The sequence below is a fragment of the Adiantum capillus-veneris genome, chromosome 8 (assembly GCF_014529385.1).
Source record: "Adiantum capillus-veneris isolate H3 chromosome 8, ASM1452938v2, whole genome shotgun sequence".
NCBI classification, from domain to species: Eukaryota; Viridiplantae; Streptophyta; class Polypodiopsida; order Polypodiales; family Pteridaceae; genus Adiantum; species Adiantum capillus-veneris.
The window spans coordinates 15,305,623-15,329,021 of record NC_140938.1 but is presented as its reverse complement, the minus strand read 5'-3'; the positions used below and the strand labels follow the sequence as shown (position 1 = coordinate 15,329,021).

The 23,399-nt window shown below is 45.8% G+C and overlaps 1 protein-coding gene across 1 annotated transcript in view; it reads right to left on the bottom strand.

Moving 5' to 3' along the window:
- Positions 1 to 23,399, bottom strand: part of LOC147451716 (Trimeric LpxA-like enzyme) — a 105,152-nt gene that overhangs the window by 45,080 nt on the left and 36,673 nt on the right. Inside the window, exon 4 of the mRNA XM_086517612.1 lies at positions 20,182 to 20,289. Within this exon, the coding sequence (XP_086373738.1) occupies positions 20,182 to 20,289 (108 nt within the window). The remainder of the gene's footprint in view (positions 1 to 20,181; positions 20,290 to 23,399) is intronic.

Sequence of the window (23,399 nt, the reverse complement as noted above, 5' to 3'; positions counted from 1 at the left end):
CAGTACCCAAGAAGTTTCAAAACGATTCGTATGAAACGAGTTTCAAAAGTTCCAAAAAGATTTCACTCGATTAAGAAACGCCCCCTCAAAAGTTTTATAAATGACTATGAGTAGCAAGCCATAAACATGCATGTGCAAAGCTTATTATATAACACCTTGACGCACATATTACTCATAAAGACTAGGAGACAGTATGAAACCCACCTTGAGCTGAGAACGCAATAAGTGTGTTAAACCATGTGACATAGAGACTAGTAAGAACCATTCACCTTCAAAACCTTTCGAGAGAAGTTTCCAAACGTTAGAAAAGTTTCATAAGGTTCATCTATGAAACGATTTCTTGGCAACTATGGACAATGTTGCACCTGTTAAAGCCTCAACACCTAGACGGCTACCAATCTCTAAAATATGTGGTAGAGACTCTTCTAATAACTGATTGTGGGACCCTCACCCAAGCTAGCAAGATGCATCACTTGTCTCCTTTGTACAAACATGTCACGTGCACATGGCTCTGTGTGCGTGGACATGCTTCGACCACAACCACCAATTCGGTACCTATCTCTAGACAGAAGTGTCTAGAATCCTAGAAGGATTAGTACCCGCAATTTTGTGAGCCTATTCACAGGACCTGCATGTCCGGACATGTCCAATAGATTAGGCTTTCTAGTTTTGAAACCCTCTTGCATAAATGGATTGTACAAGTATTGTGACAAATGTTATTACACTTCGGTGGGCATCTGACATGATGAGCATGTAGGTTTATGTTAGAGAAACATGTCGGTCCAATCTGTTCATCAAATGGATCACAGGATAGTGAGTTATCCTCAAAAGCTCGCATGTGCCCACATTTGCACATTTTTTCGACTTGGCACAATTTTCCCAACCTAGCACCTCAAAATTCAGTATATAAGGAGCACATAGGCCAGCATTTTGGCATCACTTTTGGGAGCACCGGAATTCAGCCAGCGTTTTGCCTTCACGTTTTGCTCCATCCATGCAAATCAGCCCAGCATTTTCAATCAGCAGCAAATTCAGCCAGTGTTTTAAGTTTTCAGCCCTTCTCCTCGCCGGTCACGGCCCGGATCTGCTAATGCTAGCCTCTCCGTTACAGCCCGGTACTTCCGCAGCCCATTGAGCCTCTTCTCGGCCGTTCCCTCGCTGCATTGAGTGCTCCCATTGTTGTCCATCATCGGCATCATCAGATCATCTACTGCTTTACAGGACAGATCGGCTGCATTTTTGCAGCCAGCTTTCAGCCCTTCATTCCTCTCACATCGGGAGCACAAATCAGCCCTTGATCTACCCCTTGGTGCCATAAGAAATCCCTCATCAAGACGGATCCAAAGGTGCATTAAATTGGCCTTCATTTTGAAGAGTTACCGCAACGACATTCCCCATTAGAGTCAGTTGAGTCAGCATTGAGGTATTGCATGTGTATACATTCCACTTACGCAATCAAAAGGAAACAACACATCGGCGACCGTGTGGGGGACCCTTGAGAGGATTGGTTGAGACCCTATCGAGTGTTATTCTCTCTCTCTCTCTCTCTCTCTCTCTCTCTCTCTCTCTCTCTCTCTCTCTCTCTCTCTCTCTCTCTCTCTCTCTCTCTCTCTCTCTCTCTTTTCTTTATTCACCGCAGTGGGTTAGGAGATCGGCACCTACATTTGCATATGGCCAGGATACAGTAGAGTACACAGATGCATACACATACCTTGGTGTGGTATTTACAGGACCGAAGTTTACTCTTAAGAAAGCAACGGATGCTAGATTGCCCAGAGCCTCTGCGGCCTTGGGAGGGTTGGAGAGGATGTGTTCACAAGTGCAGTTTCAGGAACCACGAACAAAACTTTGGCTCTTTGATACTGTGGTGGCTTCGGCTATGCTTTATGGGGTCCGGATTTGGGGACCATCTGTGGATCAGGATAATTGGAAGTCAATGGAGAGACCTTTGGTATCTATGATTTCCCGACTGATTAGAGCCAAGGCCTCCGTACCACACGTAATTACCCGAGCGGAACTAGCTGTCCCTCCGATAGAAATTGAAGCTCTTACCAGATCAATGTGCTTTATACATGGTTTATGGGATACAAATAATTGCCGATATACTAGATTGGCCCTCGAATCCTCTCGACAATTAGCAATGAAAGGAGATACATCATGCTGGTATGCGCAACTGTCCTCGTGGTTTCAGAGACACGGGTTCAGTATGGAAAGATTACCCCCCTTCCAATACTCTCTTGAGGCTCCATGACTGGCAATCACACGAACGGAGATTAATGAAATCATCCGCCAAGATCTTATACAGTTGGACACTAAGAGGACATGGGTAGACCCTACACAAGAATTGGGCACGAAGATGGCCGACTACAAAGAAAACTTCCTACAGCTATCTGAAGATGGTTTTGTGATTCACCCGAGCTACATGGATACCCACCTGTCTCATGGTTTGAGATGTGCTATTGGTCAGATTCGTACATCCTCACACCAACTGGAAATTGAATTTGGCAGATTTAGGGGAATCCCACCTGAGAGCAAAATTTGCAAGTTATGCGGAATGGAGCCGGAGACAGAATTACACTACATATGTCATTGCACCGTATACTATGAGATACGTGGGCGTTTCCATTGCCTATTTAAAGAAGGCCTTGGACCTCTAGATAGAGTCATGCAATACCAAGATCAAAGGTGCTTAGTCCTGTACCTACTGGAACTACATCGGCACAGGGATAATCTAATGAGAAGACAAAGAGCACAGATGCCTCAGAGGCAGATCACAGATTTCTTCGGATCGAGAGAAGCAAGAATGGAAGGAGAAGCAAGAGGCCAGCAGCGAGCACAAAGGAGTACCCACATTCATACCAAAGGCACCCTCATTGACAGGGCGATTGAGCTTAGGAAATCGAGACGACCACGACCGAGATGCAGAAGCACACTTCACCGGAGGAGACTACAACAAAGGATTAGAAGCATTCTAGCCAGACACCCAGAATGCTCCTAAGAAGTTTATCTAATACTTTGTATTTAGTTTTTTCACATTTATTTTCACACTTTTCAGACATTGTAACAGATTCACCACTTTTATATCAGTTTGGTCTCATAGGTCACTCTGGCCTTTTGAAGACGTTAATATAACATTTCATTTCATTTCATTTCTCTCTCTCTCTCTCTCTCTCTCTCTCTCTCTCTCTCTCTCTCTCTCTCTCTCTCTCTCTCTCTCTCTCTCTCTCTCTCTCCAAAGAAATAAAAGGAGCCATCATTCGTACTAAATAGCACAAATTCAAGTAAGGAAAGAGGTAAAGATCTATGGAAATGTAAAGTCTATATCTTGTGACCATTTCAATTCCATTGCACCTTACATTGATATCAGAGCTTTGTGATTTTGCACTTATCCGCTAATCTTTGAAAAAAAAAATCTTTAGTGTTTCAATGTGTGTTATAGCGTTTCGTCCAAGGACGCTTCTCTCACTCAAGGAACTGCAAGACCTGCCATTGCACGTAGGACCGTGCACCTTGAGCGTAGGAAATGCTAGCACTATATATCGGGGGTTACAGTTGTGGTACGCCTACAAGAGAGTAGTTGACTTAGTGTGTCACGTGTGCGCTCGACCACCTCGACCTAAAGAGATCCTAGCATGGATATTTGCAGCCATAACTTCTTCGACATGACAGATTGCATCATTGAAGACATGCATTGGAAACATGAAGATGTTGATTGCGAGTATCGAGATTTGTTAGGCGGCCTATGATGACAAAGAAAGGCGCCATCCACATCAGCCTATTAGCTTTGGAGTCTTGGCATTGTTTGCACAACCATCTCTCCCATCTGCTTGGAGAATCGATCATTCCAAAAGAGGCATTGCATCGTCATCTATCTATACACATCTTTGGGAGCACATCGGGTCCACACCATCTGCATCTTTTAAGCAATTGGTAGCCATCATTCCGAAGCCAAAGGGTTCCAATCAAAGGCAACCACCGCGAAAGTTCACAAGCATCATGAGCCTACATTCGCAGCCACATCCGTTGCAGAGGCGAGGATTCATCTAGAGCTTCCATCATATGACAATCTAGTCGAAGCCCCATGAGGAGCCTCTATCTTTGAGGAGTTATTTGGCAGTTTTATGAGACATCATAGATAGGACTTGCCATAGTTACTGGGCATTCCAAAGGACATATCCATCTCAAGCTCCCATTCGACGTTGCTCTCGCCAATCTTCCTACCGCTACATAGGTTGACCAGTAACCTTCATGGGCATCGGCGTTTGCATACCCAGCCATTAGCTCTACGAGCATCCATCCGGTTTGTAGTTTGGTTCACACCATCCGAGTTGGGGCAGCATAGGCTGGCTAGATTACTATTTATTGCAAAAGTCTCCATGCATCAATTGATGGGACATGCTAAGCAAGGGTTTGCAATGCATGCCGGTACTCTTACGTATCCAATTGATAAACTCTTGATAACAAGGACCGGACAAAATTCGAATAACAGTAACAGAAGAAGAGAAAACTTCAAAAAAAGAACCACACTCCCCCTCAATTGACAACATAAGAGCGAGTTGAGTATCTCAAAGAGGGAAAGTGTTTCAAGGACATGTGTCGGCTCGGTGTCCACACAAGGCACCCAGAGGACAACCAAAAGAAAAGCCAGAGAGTTCCAGAGCAACCGAAGAGCGCGGAGAAACAAGAAAGATGAAAGAAGGACTCGTACCAGATTGTGTGGGGATCGACCCCCATCAGATGGAAGAAAGTACTGAACTTTGCAGAGCATGGGGCAAAGTGCGAGACCAGGAAGCCCTTATTTACTTTGATGGAGAAGCCAAGGCCAACTTTATTTCCATCGAATTGGCGGCTTGACTTGGAATTAGGCCCAAGGAAATGGGGCCACAGGCCAAGGCTATTATAGCGGCACCCGGACAAGATGTTGCCATTACACCTGTCATTGGCAAACTACGTTTGCATTGTCAAGGATATTTAGGGCACGAGGACTTTTACATCGTGCCTTTGGAAGGGTGTGACGTCCTCCTAGGAATCCCTTGGTTCCACAAGAACAGCCCCGTATTTGGTTATAGGGCAAAGACAGCCATCTTGAAGAATGAGAAGGGCAAACAGACTGTACTTGATGTAAAATTGAAGGACGAGTCTGTCCCACTTAAATCGGCTTCAGCCGTTTCCAAACTAATGAAATAGAGTCTTTTTGTTTACTCGATCTTCTTGAAAGAACTGAATGATAATAATCATAGGTCAAATATGTCAAACCTCGAAAAATAACGACAAGATTTTTTGCAAGCTCAAGCTGATTGTTTCTCTAAAGGCTTACTGTCACACAAGACAAGCACCACGTGCCAACGAAAAAGAACAGACTGAAACGACTTTTAGCACTTCAAATAACAACTAAACGGAAAGAGATCACGGGAAAACCACCTTGTGAGATAATTGAGGGAAGATCACAAAGTCCTTTGCTACTTAAGGTACATGGGAAGATCTTCGTTGTAGATGAGTATAGCCGAGACCTACAAGAATCTTTCCAGATTAAGGATGCTATCTCTATCTCACAGCAAAGGCAAAAGGCTGCTGCTGATAAGCATAGAAGAGCCCAAGCCTTTAAAGAAAATGATTGGGTCTTACTCAAATTTCCCAAGGTTCGATTAAGGCACACAACGGGCAAGAATCCTACGCGACACCAAAAGTACTATGCTAAGTTAGCAAAAAGGTACTATGGTCCCTTCTAGATTCTTAGATGATACGGAGAGTGGCGAAGTTCCACCCCAAAGAGCATTGACCCCAAACCTTGGCGCCCCTTTCGGTATTTCTTTACATTACTTGAACTCAATACAATGCCGGTACTCCACCTTTTGCACCTTCGTACTGAAGCATGTCAAAGAATGAGCCCTTAGCTCATATTTAAACGCCCCTCGCCATAAAAAGCAATTACATGAAAATCTTTCAAACTCAAAAGCAAGTGCTCAAAAAGCTGTCAGCGCAAAAGCAGAAATGCGTTCAACTTTGCCACGTCAACAAGCCAACGTAAAAGCAGAAATCCGTATAATCTGCCACGTCAGCAACCAACGTAAAATCCGAAAATTCGTAAAATCTGCCATGCCAGTAGGCCAACACAAAACCTAGAATTCAGTACTTCTCTACCGCGTCATAAGTTGGTTACGCTATCTTTTGTGTGTGTGAGGGTCCAGCCGGTGTTGCTAGTTAAAGAAAGATAAATCTTGGAGAATAAGCATTGATTATAGAGCTCTCAATAAAATCACCATCAAGAACAAATTCCCTATCCCGAGGATCGATGATATACTCGACAGACTTCAGGGTTCTACTTGCTTTAGCCGAATTGATATGAAGAGTGGTTATTATCAGATCCGAATTGCTCATGGGGATGTCTGCAAGACAGCTTTCATGACGCCTTTTGGTTTGTACGAGTATTTGGTAATGCCCTTTGGTCTCATGAGTGCTCCGCGACTACATTCAACCGCATGATGGGTAGGATTTTCAAAGAGTACTAATCATTTGTGGGCCCTTTCTTTGACGACATCATTGTCTTCTCCAAGAGTGAGGCAGCACACAGACACCATCTGTTACAAGTTTTTAAGCACCACGGCAACATAAATTGGTCGTAAATGCGAAAAAGAGCCAGTTTTTCTTGCCAGAGATACACGTTTTGGGACACATCACCTCAACGGAAGGTGTAAAGATGGACCCAACCAAAGTTAAGACAATTTGTGATTGGCCCGATTTGACGAATGTTCATGAAGTTAGAAGCTTTTTGGGTTTGTGCTCATACTATCGGCGGTTCATTCGAAAATTTGCAGAGATAGCTTCTCCTTTGCATGTATTGACTCAGGAAGGGGATTTTTTTTACTTAGTGGATGAGTTTGTTTGCAGTTCCTTAATATGCAAAAAGGTCAAGTTTGACAGGCATAAGGCAGCAGGACTCCAACAACCTTTACCCATACCCTCCAGTCCTTGGGAAAGCATTGCCAAGGATTTCATTTTTTATCTTCCCAAGACTCAAAGTGGATATGATGGCATTTGGACAGTCATCGATAGATTCAGTAAGCAGGCCCATTTCATTCCGGTAAAGAAGACAGTTAAGCCCAATCATTTGGCGAAACTGTTTGTCTCACAGATTTTTTGATTACATGGTATGCTTGAGTCCATTCTTTCAAACAGAGATACCCGATTCACTAGTTTGTTTTGGAGGGCAATTTGGGAGGACATTGGCACACGGTTGCAGTTCTCGTCCTTGTTCCACCAACAGACAGATGGGCAATGTGAGATAGCCAATTCAGTAGTTTTGGATTTGTTTAAGTCTTATATTTTGGATCAGAAGACTCAATGGGAAAAATATTTGCCCTTGGTGCAGTTTGCCTACAACAATACGATTCATTCATTGACAAAGAAGGCACCATTTAAGGTAATCGAGGGTGCTATGAAGGTACCACCATTTCTAAGCACCAAAGATAAGATTTTTAAAGCAGATCAGTCCACGCGAGATCTAGACACTGCTTTTGCCAAGGTTCGCAGGGCTCTTGAGAAGTCTCAAGCACAGCATAAGAAGGCAGCCAAGAAGGCAACCGACGCGACTTTCAACTGAAGGAAGATGATTGGGTGCTCTTACGGTTTGAGAAGGCACGCCTAAAGAAACGAAAGGGAAAGGAGCGTCTTTCTCCAAAGCTAAGTATGCGATACTATGGCCCTTGCCAGATTCAAGAGAAGATAAATGATGTATCATTCAGACTAAAGTTGCCAGATACTTAGAGAGTTAGTTGAAACCTTTCAAAGGTGAGGTACCAGTGGACAGGGATCCTGAGGAACAACCTGAAGTGGAAGAGAGTGAGGAGATTCTCATTCCAGAACGGATACTGTCTCACAAGGAAACGATAGTGAAAGGTAAAGTGATATGGCGGTTCTTAGTTAAATTCAAGAACTATCCGGCATTGGATGCGAAGTGGATGGAGGAGGAGGACCTCCTCAGATACTAGAACTTTACCTTGGGGCTTTCGGTCTAGCTTCGACTATTCCGAGAGATCTTAAAGGTCAGCAGGGTTGAATCTGGGCATCCAAACGGTTTCCTATCGAAACCCAATGTTGCGGAGCTGCAGGGGGTCGGCCACCTAGAAAAGCAGTGTGGCGAGCCCGTCACTGCCGGCGGCGGCAAGGGAGAGGAGAGCGATGGCGAGGGGGGGAGGCAGGTGCAGGCGAGGGGGGCAGCAACGAGCTCTCCACCAGATCACAACGTTCTTCCATCCATAGATTCAGCAGAGACAAGACCAACCAGAGAGAAGGGATACAAGGCACAGATTCAACATAGACGAGACCAGCCAGAGAGGACGGATACAAGGCACATCACTAGCAGAGGTATACAGAGTGATCGAGGAGTAGAGCTGGGGAGATCTAAGAGGCCCAGGATGAGGGGATGTATTCCATGGACGAAGGAGGTTGCAGCAAAAGATCAGATCTATATTGGCGAGACATGGGACACGCCATGTGCAAACTCTCACCATGGAGGACATCGACACGATCATGTAGTGACCGACGCGAGCCATCTCCAGATTCTGATACACATATCCTGTATCTGATCTCTAAGATACACACCCACTTTTTGTATATGTACCTCTTATGTAAGGTGCACCGGAAGTGAATGTTGAACTTTGCTCAAGATGAGTGCTCCGCACTGTGCTCAAGGGTTCCTTTTACTTATGGAAGGGAGAGCCTTCCGTTCCTTTGGTGAGAGAGTGCGAAGGATCACAAACAAAGGGGTAAATACTGTGAATGAAGGTGTTGAGACTGAGAGATAGAGAGAGAAGATTACGACACCAGAATGTTGTCAAGCCCTCCTCCGAAGGCCCCACTCTCTATGGCGAGAGTGGTCTACTATTGATTGCACAAATCTCTACAATGCAATGGACTTGCCGACGATGTCGACGACGATGAGGACGACGACAAGACGGGCTGAAATCTGAAAACGCTAATGGATGAAATCTGCAAATCTTTATCTGCTGAATTCTGACTCTATGTTGGTGACGAAGGCGATGATGACGATGCGACGACGACGCGCTGAAAGCTCAGATGCTGAAATCTGTGTTTTCCGGGCTGAATCTGCAAACTTCCGTGGCAAGGATCTGCTGCGGGAAGGTGAGATCTACGAGGTTTGGGGGTTCTATTGCGGGGGCTATGTGCTGAAAACTGAAAACGCTGAGGCTATGGCTGAATCTGTCGCCATGGTTCTGCAAAACGCCGAGACAAATCTGCAATGCAAAAACGCTGGGCTGTTTTGATGCTTGATGCAAAAACGTTGTGCTGTATGCAGGAATCTGCTACCGCCGGGGCTGATCTGCAATGCAAAAACGCCAGGGCTTTGTTGATGAAAAAACGCTAGGCTTGCTGTTGGCTGAAAACGCTAGGTTTTACTGCCGGGGAAGGTCTTGCTGAGAAGGTGCCTGTTGAACTTTTGTTCCTGCTGCCTCTTCTGCCAGAGAATGCTAACACTAGGGTTTCTTATATAGATCCTTGTCAAAATTGCCCTACCCAGTTTCCCAACAAAAGTCACTTAAAAATAATAAGTGAAAAATGGCTAAAATAGGGAAAATAGGTCTATGCACTGTAAAAATGCTCCTAATGGGTTCTATCAAATCATGTTGTGTGCAACCAGAGGATATGCATCTACTCTAAGTGTCTGGACATGCACGGTCTGCGAACAGACTCACAAAAGTGCCAGAACACTTCCTAAGCTAGATTGATTGAACCCTTGTCATGAAGTAGCTTGTCCACGTACACATAGGGTTATCTGTGCACGTGACATCCCCTCCTTTTCAAAGTTCGGTACTGGTACCGAACTGTACGGCGTCGAGGGAGATCACCAACAGCGTCTGGATGAATACTGAGAAGGACTCTTCGTCGGCCCACTCTGATGTGTGGGTCGTGCGGTACTTGAACTTCATAAAGGTCTGCAACGCTTGCTTCTTTGGGCCGCGCCAAAAGCGACACAAAGTCATCTGTGGCTCCTTTAATGCTTCAACTTCGTCTAAAGTTATGCGTCTACCTTCTTCAAGAATCTCCCAGGATGAAAATTCTTGAAACCACTTCCAACAAAAAAACATGAACATATCCATTCCATGTAAAGTGGCTGGAAAAATTCTAGTCTTCCTAGAAGACTATGCATACAATGTAGATGAACATAGAGACGGAGGGCCAAACCGTTTATCAAACACACGCAAACAATGGATTCGAAACTTGTCTTTCTGATCTAAATCAATCAATTGTGGCAAAACACAATGGAAATGCCGATGCTTGATGTTCAATCCTTCTTGTGCTCTTTTGGAAATTGTGTCATGTCAAGGAAGAGACATGGAATGTGAATTCCTTGGGTGAAACATTTCATCCTTTATGAGTAATCCGCATACATCCGTGCTCATTCATGAGTGAATCGTGTTCATCGTACAATATGGCATGCCTGTGAAAAGGGATCACATAAGGACGGTGACCAAACTACAGGAAAGCATCACGAATGAAACACTCGAACAATGTGTTTTGCCTAATCATTCAAACACAGAATACTTCGTGTGGGGGTTCTTTGGACCTCGACTTGAGAGCCAAGATCGGTTCGTCGTGATTGATCGAATCTGGATTCGAGTTAGCTGCACTAGACAAAGTAGCAACGAAAACATCATCCTTGTAAACAACCACATCTTTATCCTGCAAATCATCATGCTCGTGAATAATCACATCTTGATCATGCAAATCATCATGCTTCTCATCTCGCTTATCATTATCAAGCAAATCATGTGTGTCGTGCTTTGGAAAAGAAGAGACTGAGAGAGTCTCCTTCTCCTGAGTCTTTTAATCTTCGCCTGCACATCAGAAATGAGAGATGAAGAATGAACAACTTGCTCTCCACGAATGACAATGGGAGAGTCACTTTTGGCATTGAAAGTGAACTTATTTTCCGCCCAATCAATGAGAGGGTTATGCTCACAAAACCATCGAATGCCCAAAAGCATATCACATCCTGAAAGAGGAGAGACTACAAATTTTCTACGAAAGGACACTTGTTGAACAATGAACAAAACATCAAGGCACTCTTGCGTGATGAGAGAGTCCATACCGGAAGAGAAGCCTGGCACCTCGAAAGGAGATGTCTTGCTAACCTCCAAGCGGGCTCTTTCGACAAGAGAGTCACTAATCTAATCATGCATACTGCTTGGGTCAAACAATATGACAAAACGCTGACCCTTCACATGACCATAACACTTAATGAGAGACTCATCAATGAGAGGATAATGAGAAACTTGGGTCACACTCGTGGTTTCATTTATTGCATTGACAGAGGAAGTGGGTTATGTGGGTTCTTTAGATTCAAAGATTCAAGCTTAGGACATGTTCTTTTTATGTGACCCTTGATGTGACAATGAAAACAACCTTCCTTAGAATAAGTGCTTGCTCTTCCGACGTGATGTATCCTCTTAAAATTCCTTGTTCAACCTTTTCATATGGAGTGAGCTTAGGTTTAGTAATTGTGTTATCTTTACCCTTAGGTTCATTGTGAGTGTTCTTTTCTGAGAGACTAGAGAACGATTGGTTAGAAGAGTTACCATTCTTACCGTTCTGAGGGTTCTGAGAATCTGAGTGGTACTTAGAGAAGTCTTGTTTTCCTTAAGCTTTCCCTTATTGTGCTTCATCTCCTGTGCGAGAGCAATCGCTACAGCCTTTTTGAGATCGATTGGATCAAGTACCTCGACATCATACTTGATATACTCTTCCAATCCAAAAAGGAATGCCTCCTTGCGCTCATCATCTGATTTGCGTAATTGGGTGCCGAGCTACAAAACACGATTAGAGAAAGACATAACGGGCATACCATTTTGCTTGAGACTGCGCCAACGTCTTTCAACCGTGCTAGGTACTCTAGTGGCATAAACCGCACCTTGAGCTTGTCTTGGAAATCAGCCCAATTGAAAGAAAGGGGCTCGGCTTCCTCTAGGTGCGCGGTCAATTGTGCTTCTTGCCATGCGTGGTACCAATTAATGGCATCACCGGCAAGGTACATAGCTACCGTCAAAACCTTGCTATTTCTTGTCGTCTTAGTTGTCGCTAAGTAAGCATTAAATTGATGCAACCAAGAATGAATAATAGTAGCATCCATCTTACCGTCGTACTTACTCAATGTCAACTTCTCGGTGACGGGGTTGTTGGAGTTCGAATCTCGGCTTGCGCCACTTGATGAACCACCAACATCTTTGGCCGGCTCGGGTTTTGAGGTGAGAACCTATCGGACCAACTCTTGCATGCGTAGGTCCCTCTGCACCTCACGCTTTGACTCCAAGGCCGCTCGCCTTTCTTTCTTCGGCTGCCAAGCGTGCTTGCTCACGCTCATGCTCAATAGCTGTCTGTCTTACTTCGGCTGCCAAGCATGCTTGCTCACGCTCACGCTCAATAGCTGCCTTTCTTTCTTCGGCCGCCAAGCGCACTTCACGATCCAAGGATGCATGTCTGTCTTGGCGCTCAAGCCTCACGCTCCACGGTAACGCGTTGCGCTTCTTGGTGTAATATCATGTCCGTCATCGACTTGACCAAAGCCTCCGTAGGATTTGGTGCAATCCTTGGCGTAGATGGGGAAGGAGGAGGGTCAAAAAAACCTCCTAGTGGGAAAAATTCTTCTTTACCACTACCATGCTCATCACCTCCATGCGAAGTATCCATTCCGCTTCGAGTAATGACCATACACTAAAGTCTTGGGTTCTTGTGGGTCTTGGGTTCTTGAGTCTTGAGGTTCTTGAGCTTCTTCTTTAGCTTGCAATCTGCGTTAGAGAAGGATCTTCTCTTACCCAAGCTCTTCTCTTTCCCGCGGGCGCACCCCTTGGCGGCCTTGCGCTCACACCAAGGTTGCTTTTTCCCACCTCATGTCGATTGGCCGGCTGCTAAGTGCACGGTCCTCTCTAAATGAGTGAAAAGAGGCACAAGGGGAGGCCGGACAAGCCCTTCTTTCTTGGGTTTCCTGTCACGCTTCAAAAACACGATTAGAAATTGACAAGCCCAAGAGGACTTGGGTTACGTGCGACCGCAACAAGCAAAAAAAAGTTCTTGTGGTTCTTTCCTTGAGTCATACAGAACATTGTCAAGGCTCTGATACCAATGTAAGGTGCAGCGGAAGTGAATGTTGAACTTTGCTCAAGATGAGTCCTCCGAACTCTGCTCAAGGGTTCCTTTTACTTACGAAAGGGAGAGCCTTCCGTTCCTTTAGTGAGAGAGTGCGAATGATCACAAACAAAGAGGTAAATACTGTGAATGAAGGTGCTGAGACTGAGTGTAGTGCAGATAGTGTGTCGTGCTCTCTACAGTGGGTGCTCCTCAATGCAATGTGCGTGACAATCTCACTCAAAACAGACTGAAACAAGAAACAATAGACAACAGCTGAGCTCACAGTGACACAACAGCAACAGACCACAACAAAGACTCGACTATCTCAAAGAACTGATACAGACTCTAGCGTGGCAGTACACTCAGCTCCAGCCCAAGACTCTCAGGTACAATGGGGTGTCGAGGCTCAAATGTGCTGGGATGGTGAAGACGTGTTGTGTGTCTAGACTCTATGCTCCAGACGACGACGTTGGACCAGATGTTAAGAAGATGATACCAATGAACCGCTACTACTCATATGTACAACCATAAAGAGCCACCAACGGCTCATAAATGTCAGCATCTAAGTCTATCCCGAAACTGAGTGGTGGTGACCTGGCCACAATGTCCACTAGACCACCGTCCGTATCCCTGCCACGTGTCACTGCCCAGCCCAGAGAGTCCGTCCGGTGTGAACCGGACCAGGCCAACTGTACTAACTGAATGTCCTGTGAAAGTGACACTGTAGCCCTGCTACACTGAGAGATAGAGAGAGAAGGTTACGACACCAGAATGTTGTCAAACCCTCCTCTGAAGGCCCCACTCTCTATGGCGAGAGTGGTCTACTATTGATTGCACAAATCTCTGCAATGCAATGGACTTGCCGACGATGAGGACAACGACGAGACGGGCTGAAATCTGAAAACGCTAATGGTTGAAATCTGAAAATCTTTATCTGCTGAATTCTGACTCTATGTCAGTGACGACGGCAATGATGACGATGCGAAGACGACACGCTGAAAACGCAGATGCTGAAATCTGCGTTTTCCGGGCTGAATCTGCAAACTTCCGTGGCGAGGATCTACTGCGGGAAGGTGAGATCTGCGAGGTTTGGAGGTTCTATTGCGGGGGCTATGTACTGAAAACTGAAAACGCTGAGGCTATGGCTGAATCTGTCGCCGTGGTTCTGCAAAACGCCGAGACAGATCTGCAATGCAAAAACACTGGGCTGTTTTGATGCTTGATGCAAAAACGTTGTGCTGTATGCTGGAATCTGCTACCACCGGGGCTGATCTGCAATGCAAAAACGCCAGGGCTTTGTTGATGAAAAAACGCTAGGCTTGCTGTTGGCTGAAAATGCTAGGTTTTACTGCCGAGGAAGGTCTTGCTGAGAAGGTGCCTGCTGAACTCTTGTTCCTACTGCCTCTTCTGCCAGAGAATGCTAGCGCTAGGGTTTCTTATATAGATCCTTGTCAAATTGCCCTACCCAGTTTCCCAACAAAAGTCACTTAAAAATAATAAGTGAAAAATCGCTAAAATAGGGAAAATAGGTCTATGCACTATAAAAATGCTTCTGATGGGTTCTGATTGTAATCTGATGATCATGCTGTGAGCAACCAGAGGATATGCATCTACTCTAAGTGTTTGGACATGCACGGTCTGCGAAGAGACTCACAAAAGTGCCGGAACACTTCCTAAGTTAGAATGACTGAACCCTTGTCATGAAGTAGCTTGTCCACGTACACATAGGGTTAGATGTGCACGTGACATCTCATGCTCTTGATACCCACCTTTTAAAGCTCCAGTAGTGATTCTATCTGGTAAGTTTCTTTCTTTATTATTATCCAAACCTTCTAGCAGATTCACCATGATGTAACTCCTCACGTTTATCATCTTATTCCAGTTCAGCACATCTCGATTGGCACAGACATCTACGCATACCCGATACACTCTTACTTCAAAGACTGATTCTATCTACATAGATGGTATATACAGACGCTTATGCACAGAGGATCCGGGGGGACCTCTAAAGGCACTCACTTACATATTGACAGAGACACTGCAAGATGCCGCAGCAGAGGCATACCCACACAATGAGCCTCGACAACGACGACGTTCTAGGAGCATACCCCAGAATATCTAGTATGATGAGTGCACAGAGACAAGAGCCCGACTTCAAAGGGAGGTACTTCTAGGAGTCATCACTCACAAGCAGTCACGCCGCACGGATTACTTCTCTACGTTTGGCGCAACGGAAGAAGAGGGCGTTTCTAGCTCGATTAGAGCAAGATTTATATCAGTTGTTTTTGAGCCAGGATTCAAGCGAGGCATGGCGACTCTTCCATGGGCATTCCCCTCCACCAGTCATCACTTCTACGGAGGTATAGGGTCATTATGCATCATCTCTCTACACACTCTCGGGGCAGCCACCTCTTTCGGATCCGCCAGAGCCATGCCCACACACATGTTACCCCCGAGATGGTAAAGAAGGCCATTGACAGGATGAGGACCAAGAGAGCATATAATCACGATGGCCTAGTAGCATAATATTTTATCAATTCCAAAGATCTGCTTGCAGAGCTTCTAGCAGTGATGTTCAACCGTGCCATGTGCGAGGGCCTACATGATACTTGGTTTGTCTACTATCATACCTATCTTCAAGTCAGGGGACCCTATGGAGCCTTGGAACTACCGCACTATCATGATTGGACACACATTGGCACAATTGTACGCATCCATCTTTGAGCAGCAGTTGAGTAGATGGGCAGAGAGAGAGGGTGTACGGGCAACAGGACAAGTGTGTTTCAGGAGAGGTTTCTCTACTTTTGATCATATTCTGACACTCAGAGCCATTATTAAGGAGGGGAGATCACATGGGAGACGGCTTTGTTGTTGCTTTGTGGATTTCCACAAAGCCTTCGATACAGTGCCCGAAGCTAGATTGATGCGCAGACTGTTGGAGATGGGGGTACCCATAGAGTTGATTTGGGGGATCATGGCTCTATGCAGGTGAGTGCTAGGGCATGTACGAGAGGGGATTTCTGATTTGGTTCACTCCACTATCGGGGTGAAATAGGGCTGCCCGCTATCTCCTACACTATTTGGCATGTATGTGGATGAGGATTCTGACTACATTGAGAAGGATGGTGATAGAGGAGCACAGTTGGCAGGGACATGGATCCCCCTATTGTTATGTGCTCATGATATTGTGTTGACTTCTGGCTCCCCGAAGGGAATGCAGTGTCACTTAGATCATAGTTACAGGGAATGGCCATTTTCAGGTCTCTGTTCCCCGTTCCCATCCCAATTTCCCGTTCGGAATCCCCGTTCCGTGTTTCAAACGTGAGTATCCGAAACAAGGAATGGCATTTCATGCATGTTGCCGTTTCGGGTTCCCCATTCCAATTTCCCATTCCGGGTAACTATGCTTAGATGCTTTGTACACATTTGCTCATAATAGTGGATTGTTTGTTAACCTGGGAAAAACCAAGGTTATGGTGTTTAACACCACACCACAGTGCGTCAGGAGGTCAGCACCCACATTTACATATGGCCAGGAGACGGTGGAGTATACAGATGCATACACCTATCTTGGGGTAGTCTTCAATGGACCGGTGTTTTCTTTGAGGAGAGCAACAGAGACTGGACTGACGAGAGCTTATGAAGCCTTGGGAGGATTGGAGAGGATGTGTTCGCAGATTCAGTTTCAAGAACCTCGAACAAAGCTCTAGCTTTTTGACACTCTAGTCTTGTTGATGGTCCAAGTGACACTTAAGAAGCAAAGAGAAACAGGATCTATGTAACACTACAGGATATTATGTTCAATAGTGACTTCGGCTATCCTTTATGGAGTTCAGATTTGGGGACCCTTAGTGGACCATCATATAGCACTCATGGATGGAGATGTATGGAGAGGCCTTTAGTCTCTATGATGTCTCGCTCGTGCACAATTTATGGGACCTTCCCAGAGACAGATATGCTCGGCTAGCCCTTGAGTCATCCTGACAGCTAGCCCTACGCGGGGATGTAGCATGCTGATGTGGACAAATGACCTTATGGTTTCAATCACATGGTTTCACCATGGATAGAGTGCCTCCGTTCCAGTACTCCTTGGATGCATCCTCCCTCTCTCTCACACGGACAAAGATCACTAGACTCGTACGTTAGGATCTGATTCAGCTAGATACCAGGAGCACATGGATACGACCCACACAGGAGTTGGGCACGAAGAGCATCTCCTCCAACTAACGAAGGATGGATATGTGATCAAACCAGCCTATATGCACACTCATTTATCCCATGGGATACGATATGCTATTGATCAGACGTGAACATCATAGCATCAATAGAGATTGAGACTGGCAGATTCAGGAGAGTATCGACAAAGGCCAGGATTTGCCAGTTGTGTCGCATAAGCTAGAGACAGAGTTACATCACATTTGTCATTGTCCGGTATACTATGAGATATGAGGCCGCTTTCATTGTCTATTCAGAGAGGGCTTTGAACCATTGGCTAGAGTCATGAGATATCAAGATCAGAGATGCCTCGGGTTGTTTTTGCTAGAGCTGTGCGGACACAGGGAGAGTCTCTTGAGGAGATCAGGCAGTGGGAGACATTCATAGAGGGAGATCACTGACTTCTTTAGAGCAGGGACTCGGCAGTCAGATGAGCAACCTTCACAGCAGACTTCAGAGCCCACCTATACCAGAGATATATTAGTTGACAGAGCCATTGAGCTCGGGAGAGCTAGACGCCCACGTCTATGAGGGCGACCACGAAATCGACGGAGGCTTCATCAGAGGATCAGGACTATTCTAGTACGACATGGGAGACGTCCAGTACGACTATTTCAACATACCACCCTCCAAACCGTCTGAGCATAAGGGCAAACCCAAAACAATGGCACAAGGACTCTTGTTGTATGGTACATTGCTGACATGTCGGATCATGGCCTGTGCGCCTATCCCAAGCGCCAACAAGAAAAGCCGCATGTGCAATCATCCACATAAAATGACATATCCGGTGGCTGATTCCAAGGGTCCAAATGCAAGACCAAAACTGGAGCTGAAAAGCAAAAGAGATGCGTTGGTCCAACCAGAGCTCTGACTGGTGAGGACGATGTGGAGAGTGCTGCACCCTCGCGCCTCTCAATGGAGAAACTGGCTCCCCATCAGTCTGCACAGAAGGCCATTTCCACTAACCAAGATTCCATACTACTGCTACGAAGGGACGGCCATCCCAAATCCATAACCTCCGAAGCGCTGGGTCCTCAGGAGGGAAAACTAGAAAGATAAGCCACTGGTGACAGCCATGATGGCCAAACCGAGCAACCTCGAAAACAAGAGTTCCATAAGAAATGACAATCAGCCAGCCAGAAGGGTCAAAGAAATCCCACCACCTCTCATGAGTGGGCAAAGTAGCCTGTCCTCTAATGATGTCATGCCAGTCTGCAGGAATAGCAATATCAATCTCCATCATGCATGTGACGACCTCTCGGGGGATCCCATATGTACTACCAATAAGATCTGCATCAAGCAAGGAGGCCTAAGACCATGTATGTAGAGATGTTGCCGGACCACTGTCCCATGTGGCCCAATCAATGTGAGTCCTCTCACCAAGCTAGCGACCTTCCCGGCCCATCACATAAGCATTCCAAATCAAGGGCTGCCTCAACACAAACTGTCCACGCCATGAGATGCCGGATGGATCGCCTCCATCTCAATGGACCACCCCACGAACTCCTCAGCACCACAATCACAAGCATTCATAATCTGCACCAAATCTCGAAGAGACGAGCTAAAACACGAAGAAGAACCGTGCAAAAAGTACCAAAAGGAGCACCAAACAGAGGGTAGCATAAAGATAGACAAGGACCAGAGGAGTTTAATGCCAGCCCCCTCATCCAACTTAAACCTGAGAACCCCAGCAGAGGAAGACCAAAAAAAGAGGGTGAGGCCTCAAAGAGGGAGAAGGGTAAAGGGCACCAAAATGCCGCATCATTGGCTTTTAGAAAATGTCCAATAGCAGATGTAGAGAAAATTAATAATAAATACTAAATAGTACAACACATATATACACCCCCAAGCATATCCCTGGTAATCAGACAAACTCACAAAGCCAACAAAGAATCACCTAAAACAGTGTCAAAGCATCAAAGGAGCACCTAGCCAAGAGGACAGCCCGCCATTCTTGCATGAAGATAGACAGGCAAAGGGACCAGAGGAGGAAAATGCCAGTATCCAACAAACAAGAAAAACAGAAATGTATAAAGTAAGTACCTTAAGCGTATATCATAGTCCATAAGTGGTTTTAGCGTATACCGTAACTTATTTTCCTTCCTTCTTTTCCATATAGCACGTTCAAAATGATCCATTCAAAAATTCCAATAAAACAGCTCAAAAATATTTCTACATCACAATCAGCATCGAAAAATAGAACTTTTCCAGGATTTCATGTTTTGCCTGCTTCCTTCAAAATGCTTCGCCCATTTAGGGTTTCAGGGTCATTTTTACATCACCTTAAGCTCTTGGAAACAATACTTCACAACCCAAACTTATAACCACTGTAATCAAAATTGAGGGGTCCCAAAAAAGATCTGTGACTTCCTTGGTAACATAGGATGATTAATCATAAAGCACAATGTGCTTTGTAATGGAAGGATAACCACCATCAGAGAGAAAGGTGTTAGTTTGCCTTCTTCGAAAAGAAGTTGGAATCATATCAGCGATGATTCTTTAACCGCTAAGTTGAGAAGAAGCCAAAGGCCTCGATGTGTAATGAAACTGTCCCTTTTATTCTTCGGTAGTACTTGTCCCATCATACACTCCCTTGCAATTGTAACTCTCACATAAAATACGAGCCTACTCAAATTCCACTGCTCTCCATCATATGTTTCAGGCTTGAAAAGTTTACTAATATTAGCACTTGGTTTTCAGGAAACGGCATATCCCACATTTTCATTAGGTGTCAAAAAGGTGATTTCAGAAGAGTTCTCCCCAGAACAAATAGGGAAAAGGTTTAATAAAAACAAATAGTACTCTTGGAATCAAGGTGATTACCTCATCACTTAAAAGGCCTTTCACAAAGTCACGTCGAAGATGCTGATAGTCAAAATTATCTGTAAACAGAAACAGTACTTCTGGAGAGCATATATCGATAAAGCAGTCCTGGATTTCAAAACAAACAAAGAAAAGTTCAAGAGAAATAGGGAGACAAAGTTAGCATAAGAGATGGACCCAAAACATACGCAAACCCCCAACAGATTCAACAAGGAAAAGCCCTGATAGTACAGTTCAAAAAACCTAGAGACAAGATAGCCTAAATTTTTGCTGCTGAGAATTTGAAAAAGACAGTACCTCTATTGCAATCAAAGGCCAGCTATTAAATGACCAAGCAATAGGATTTCATTACCAACTTTATTAGCAAAAAGGGAACCTACATCAAGTCACACGACCTGTAACTATGCAACAAAACAAGGAGTCTCAAGGTAAAAGGCCCCATTCTAATGCTAAAGGAGTGATGCTATTCAGCTTAATTCAATGCAAACATATTGATAAGCAGTAATGATGAATAAACCTTGTCAATGTTCAGATGGCACTACTACTGCAATATATTTAAACTTATCCTAGAAAATGTTTTGAGAACCATCTGATAGCATGCCTGGATCTGATGGAATGTTATCACAAGTTGGTGACGTGGCGTGCCCAACCTGAGGAAATGGCCGAGAGGACAATGGGTTGAGTTTAAAAACTCTAACCTAGAAGATTTGAACTCACAAAGAACTTGCAAATATGGCCGAGAGGCCTAGAGGTGTTAGGGTTTTAAAAACCAACTTGAAGAGCACCAGCCGAGGGACCTAAACCCTAAAAATTCAAAAGCATAGAGGGTGCTGCAGATTTTCGTAAATCATGCTGACATGCTGACGTGGCAGGCTGTACAGATTTCCGTGTTTTGCACTAGGCTGAAAAGCTGGCAGTTTTGCGCCAGTTTTGGGAGCAGTTTCTTTTGGGGTTGAGTGCATTTGGGTGAAGAGCTTTTGGGGCTTTGCTTTTGGGCATCTCTTGTGAAGTTTCTAAGTGCCCTAGGGCCAGTCTTTTGGGAGCATCTGGACACAGAGTCTCGGAGAGCTTGACACTCCGGGAGTTGTACCTTTGCGAAGCAATAATAAATAAATACTGGAAGGGGCGCCAATCTTTGGGACCAATGAATCTATGGACGGAACTCCTCTGTTCCGTGTTTCTCTCTCTCTCTCTCTCTCTCTCTCTCTCTCTCTCTCTCTCAGCCCCCCCTCCAGCCTCCCCCTCACGCAGCCCCTCCTCGCTCCCCATCACGCAGCCATCTCTCTCTCTCTCTCTCTCTCTCACGCAGCCTCTCTCTCCCCCCCCCCCCCCCCCCCCTCCCTTCACGCAGCCCCAGCCTCCTCTCTCTCGCAGCCCCCCTCCAGCCTCCCCCTCACGCAGCCCCTCCCTCCCCCTCACGCAGCCCCTCCTCGCTCCCCATCACGCAGCCATCTCTCTCTCTCTCTCTCTCTCTCTCTCTCTCTCTCTCTCTCTCTCTCTCACACACACACACACGGATACATACCCACACACACACTACACACATACACGCATACACACACGTACTCCCTCTCTTCCCCTTCTCCCCTCTTCTTCACAATATGAAGAGAGGGTAGTTACGAAGACAACCATGTCTTCCCCCATCATCAAGACGCCGACATCGACAATGAAGACAACCTTCATGCTCACGAACAAGAGGCTTGCACAATTGGAGAAGGACATGAAAGAATGGCGGATGGAGAGAGAGATATGGAGGGAGGAGAAAGCCACCTTCATCAAGCTATGGAACGAAGAGAAGGAGGACATGAGAGCGGAAATCCAAAATCTCAAAGAGGAGAAGGAGAGAAGGGAACGGGAGAACGAGAAGGAGAGGGAGAGATGGAGGAAAGAGCAAGAAGAGATGAAGGCACAAATCGATCTCCTTCATGCTTCCATCACATCCCTCACCCCCGAGGAAGGAGAGATTAAAGAGGAGGCTAAGGAAGCCCTCAAGGAGGAGATCACCAAAGCCCATTGAGGACAAATTAGAGGCCACCAAAGAAGGATGGGTCGAAGTGGTCAAAAAGAACATCAAGAAGGTAGCAAGAGAGGAAGCCCAAAAAGATGAGGTACTCATCGTACACACAACCATCGAGGAGGAGGAGATGCGACAAGCTCGCCGTCTCAATGTGCGAGTGACCGGCATCAAAGAAGAAGAAGGGTCTACACCCGAGAGCGATGGGAAAGCTTTATGCAAGAAAGTGGGATACAAGGAAGAAGAGATCCCTTTCTCCAAAGTTTGGAGAGCCGGCAAAGATCCAAAGAAGAGAGCTCTCATCCTCCAATTCGCCTCCGAGGAGTCTCGAACTTCTTTCCTCCGAAAGAGGGTCATCTTGAGAGGGCTAGAAGGCCCCCCGATTTATCTTGATGATGACCTCACAAAGATGCAACAAGATCACCGTCGCGCGTGCATGCCTAGAGTCCACCAAGCCCGCAAAGAAGGGAAGCAGGCAGTATATCGAGATGGTAGGGTTATCATTGATGGCAAGACCATCGCATAGGGACTCGCGGCCTGTGGGACACACGAGGAGATTCATGTCACTGTTTGGAATTGCAATGGAGACCTATGGACACACCCAGAGAGACTTGAGGAGGTGATGAGAGGTCGAGACATCATTCTACTTACAGAGACACACGAGAGCCCAGAGAGAGGGTTACCACGGATACATGGATTCCAGTGGGAGTCTCTACATCGGGGATGTATGCGCCAGCACACCACTCGCGGCTCAGGAGGAGTGGCCATACTCTTTAGACAGGGGCTTCACAGCAGACTACAGATTGTTGTCCGGGACCCACAGGCCCGCTACATGTGGATTCGCCTCGAGCTCTCACGAGACAGGATCGTCTACATTGCCCTTTGCTACTTTGCTCCCACAGGCTCCAGATTCGCCCCTATTGAGCAGGAGTCACCGTACGCATGCCTCACGGAGGAGATTATGGAGTACTCCACACTGGGTGAAGTCTTCCTTATGGGAGACTTCAATGCTCGTACGCGCAGTGAGCAGTGTGAGGCATATGACCACGAGGACCCAAAGGCACTACACACTCTAGATGAGGAGGCTACTATGAGAGATACAGCAAACAGAGCTCCAGTCACAGCCTACGGACGACATCTACTTCGACTTGGCTCCCAGCACCGTCTCGTTATTTATAACGGGATGGTCCAGTGGCCCACCTCA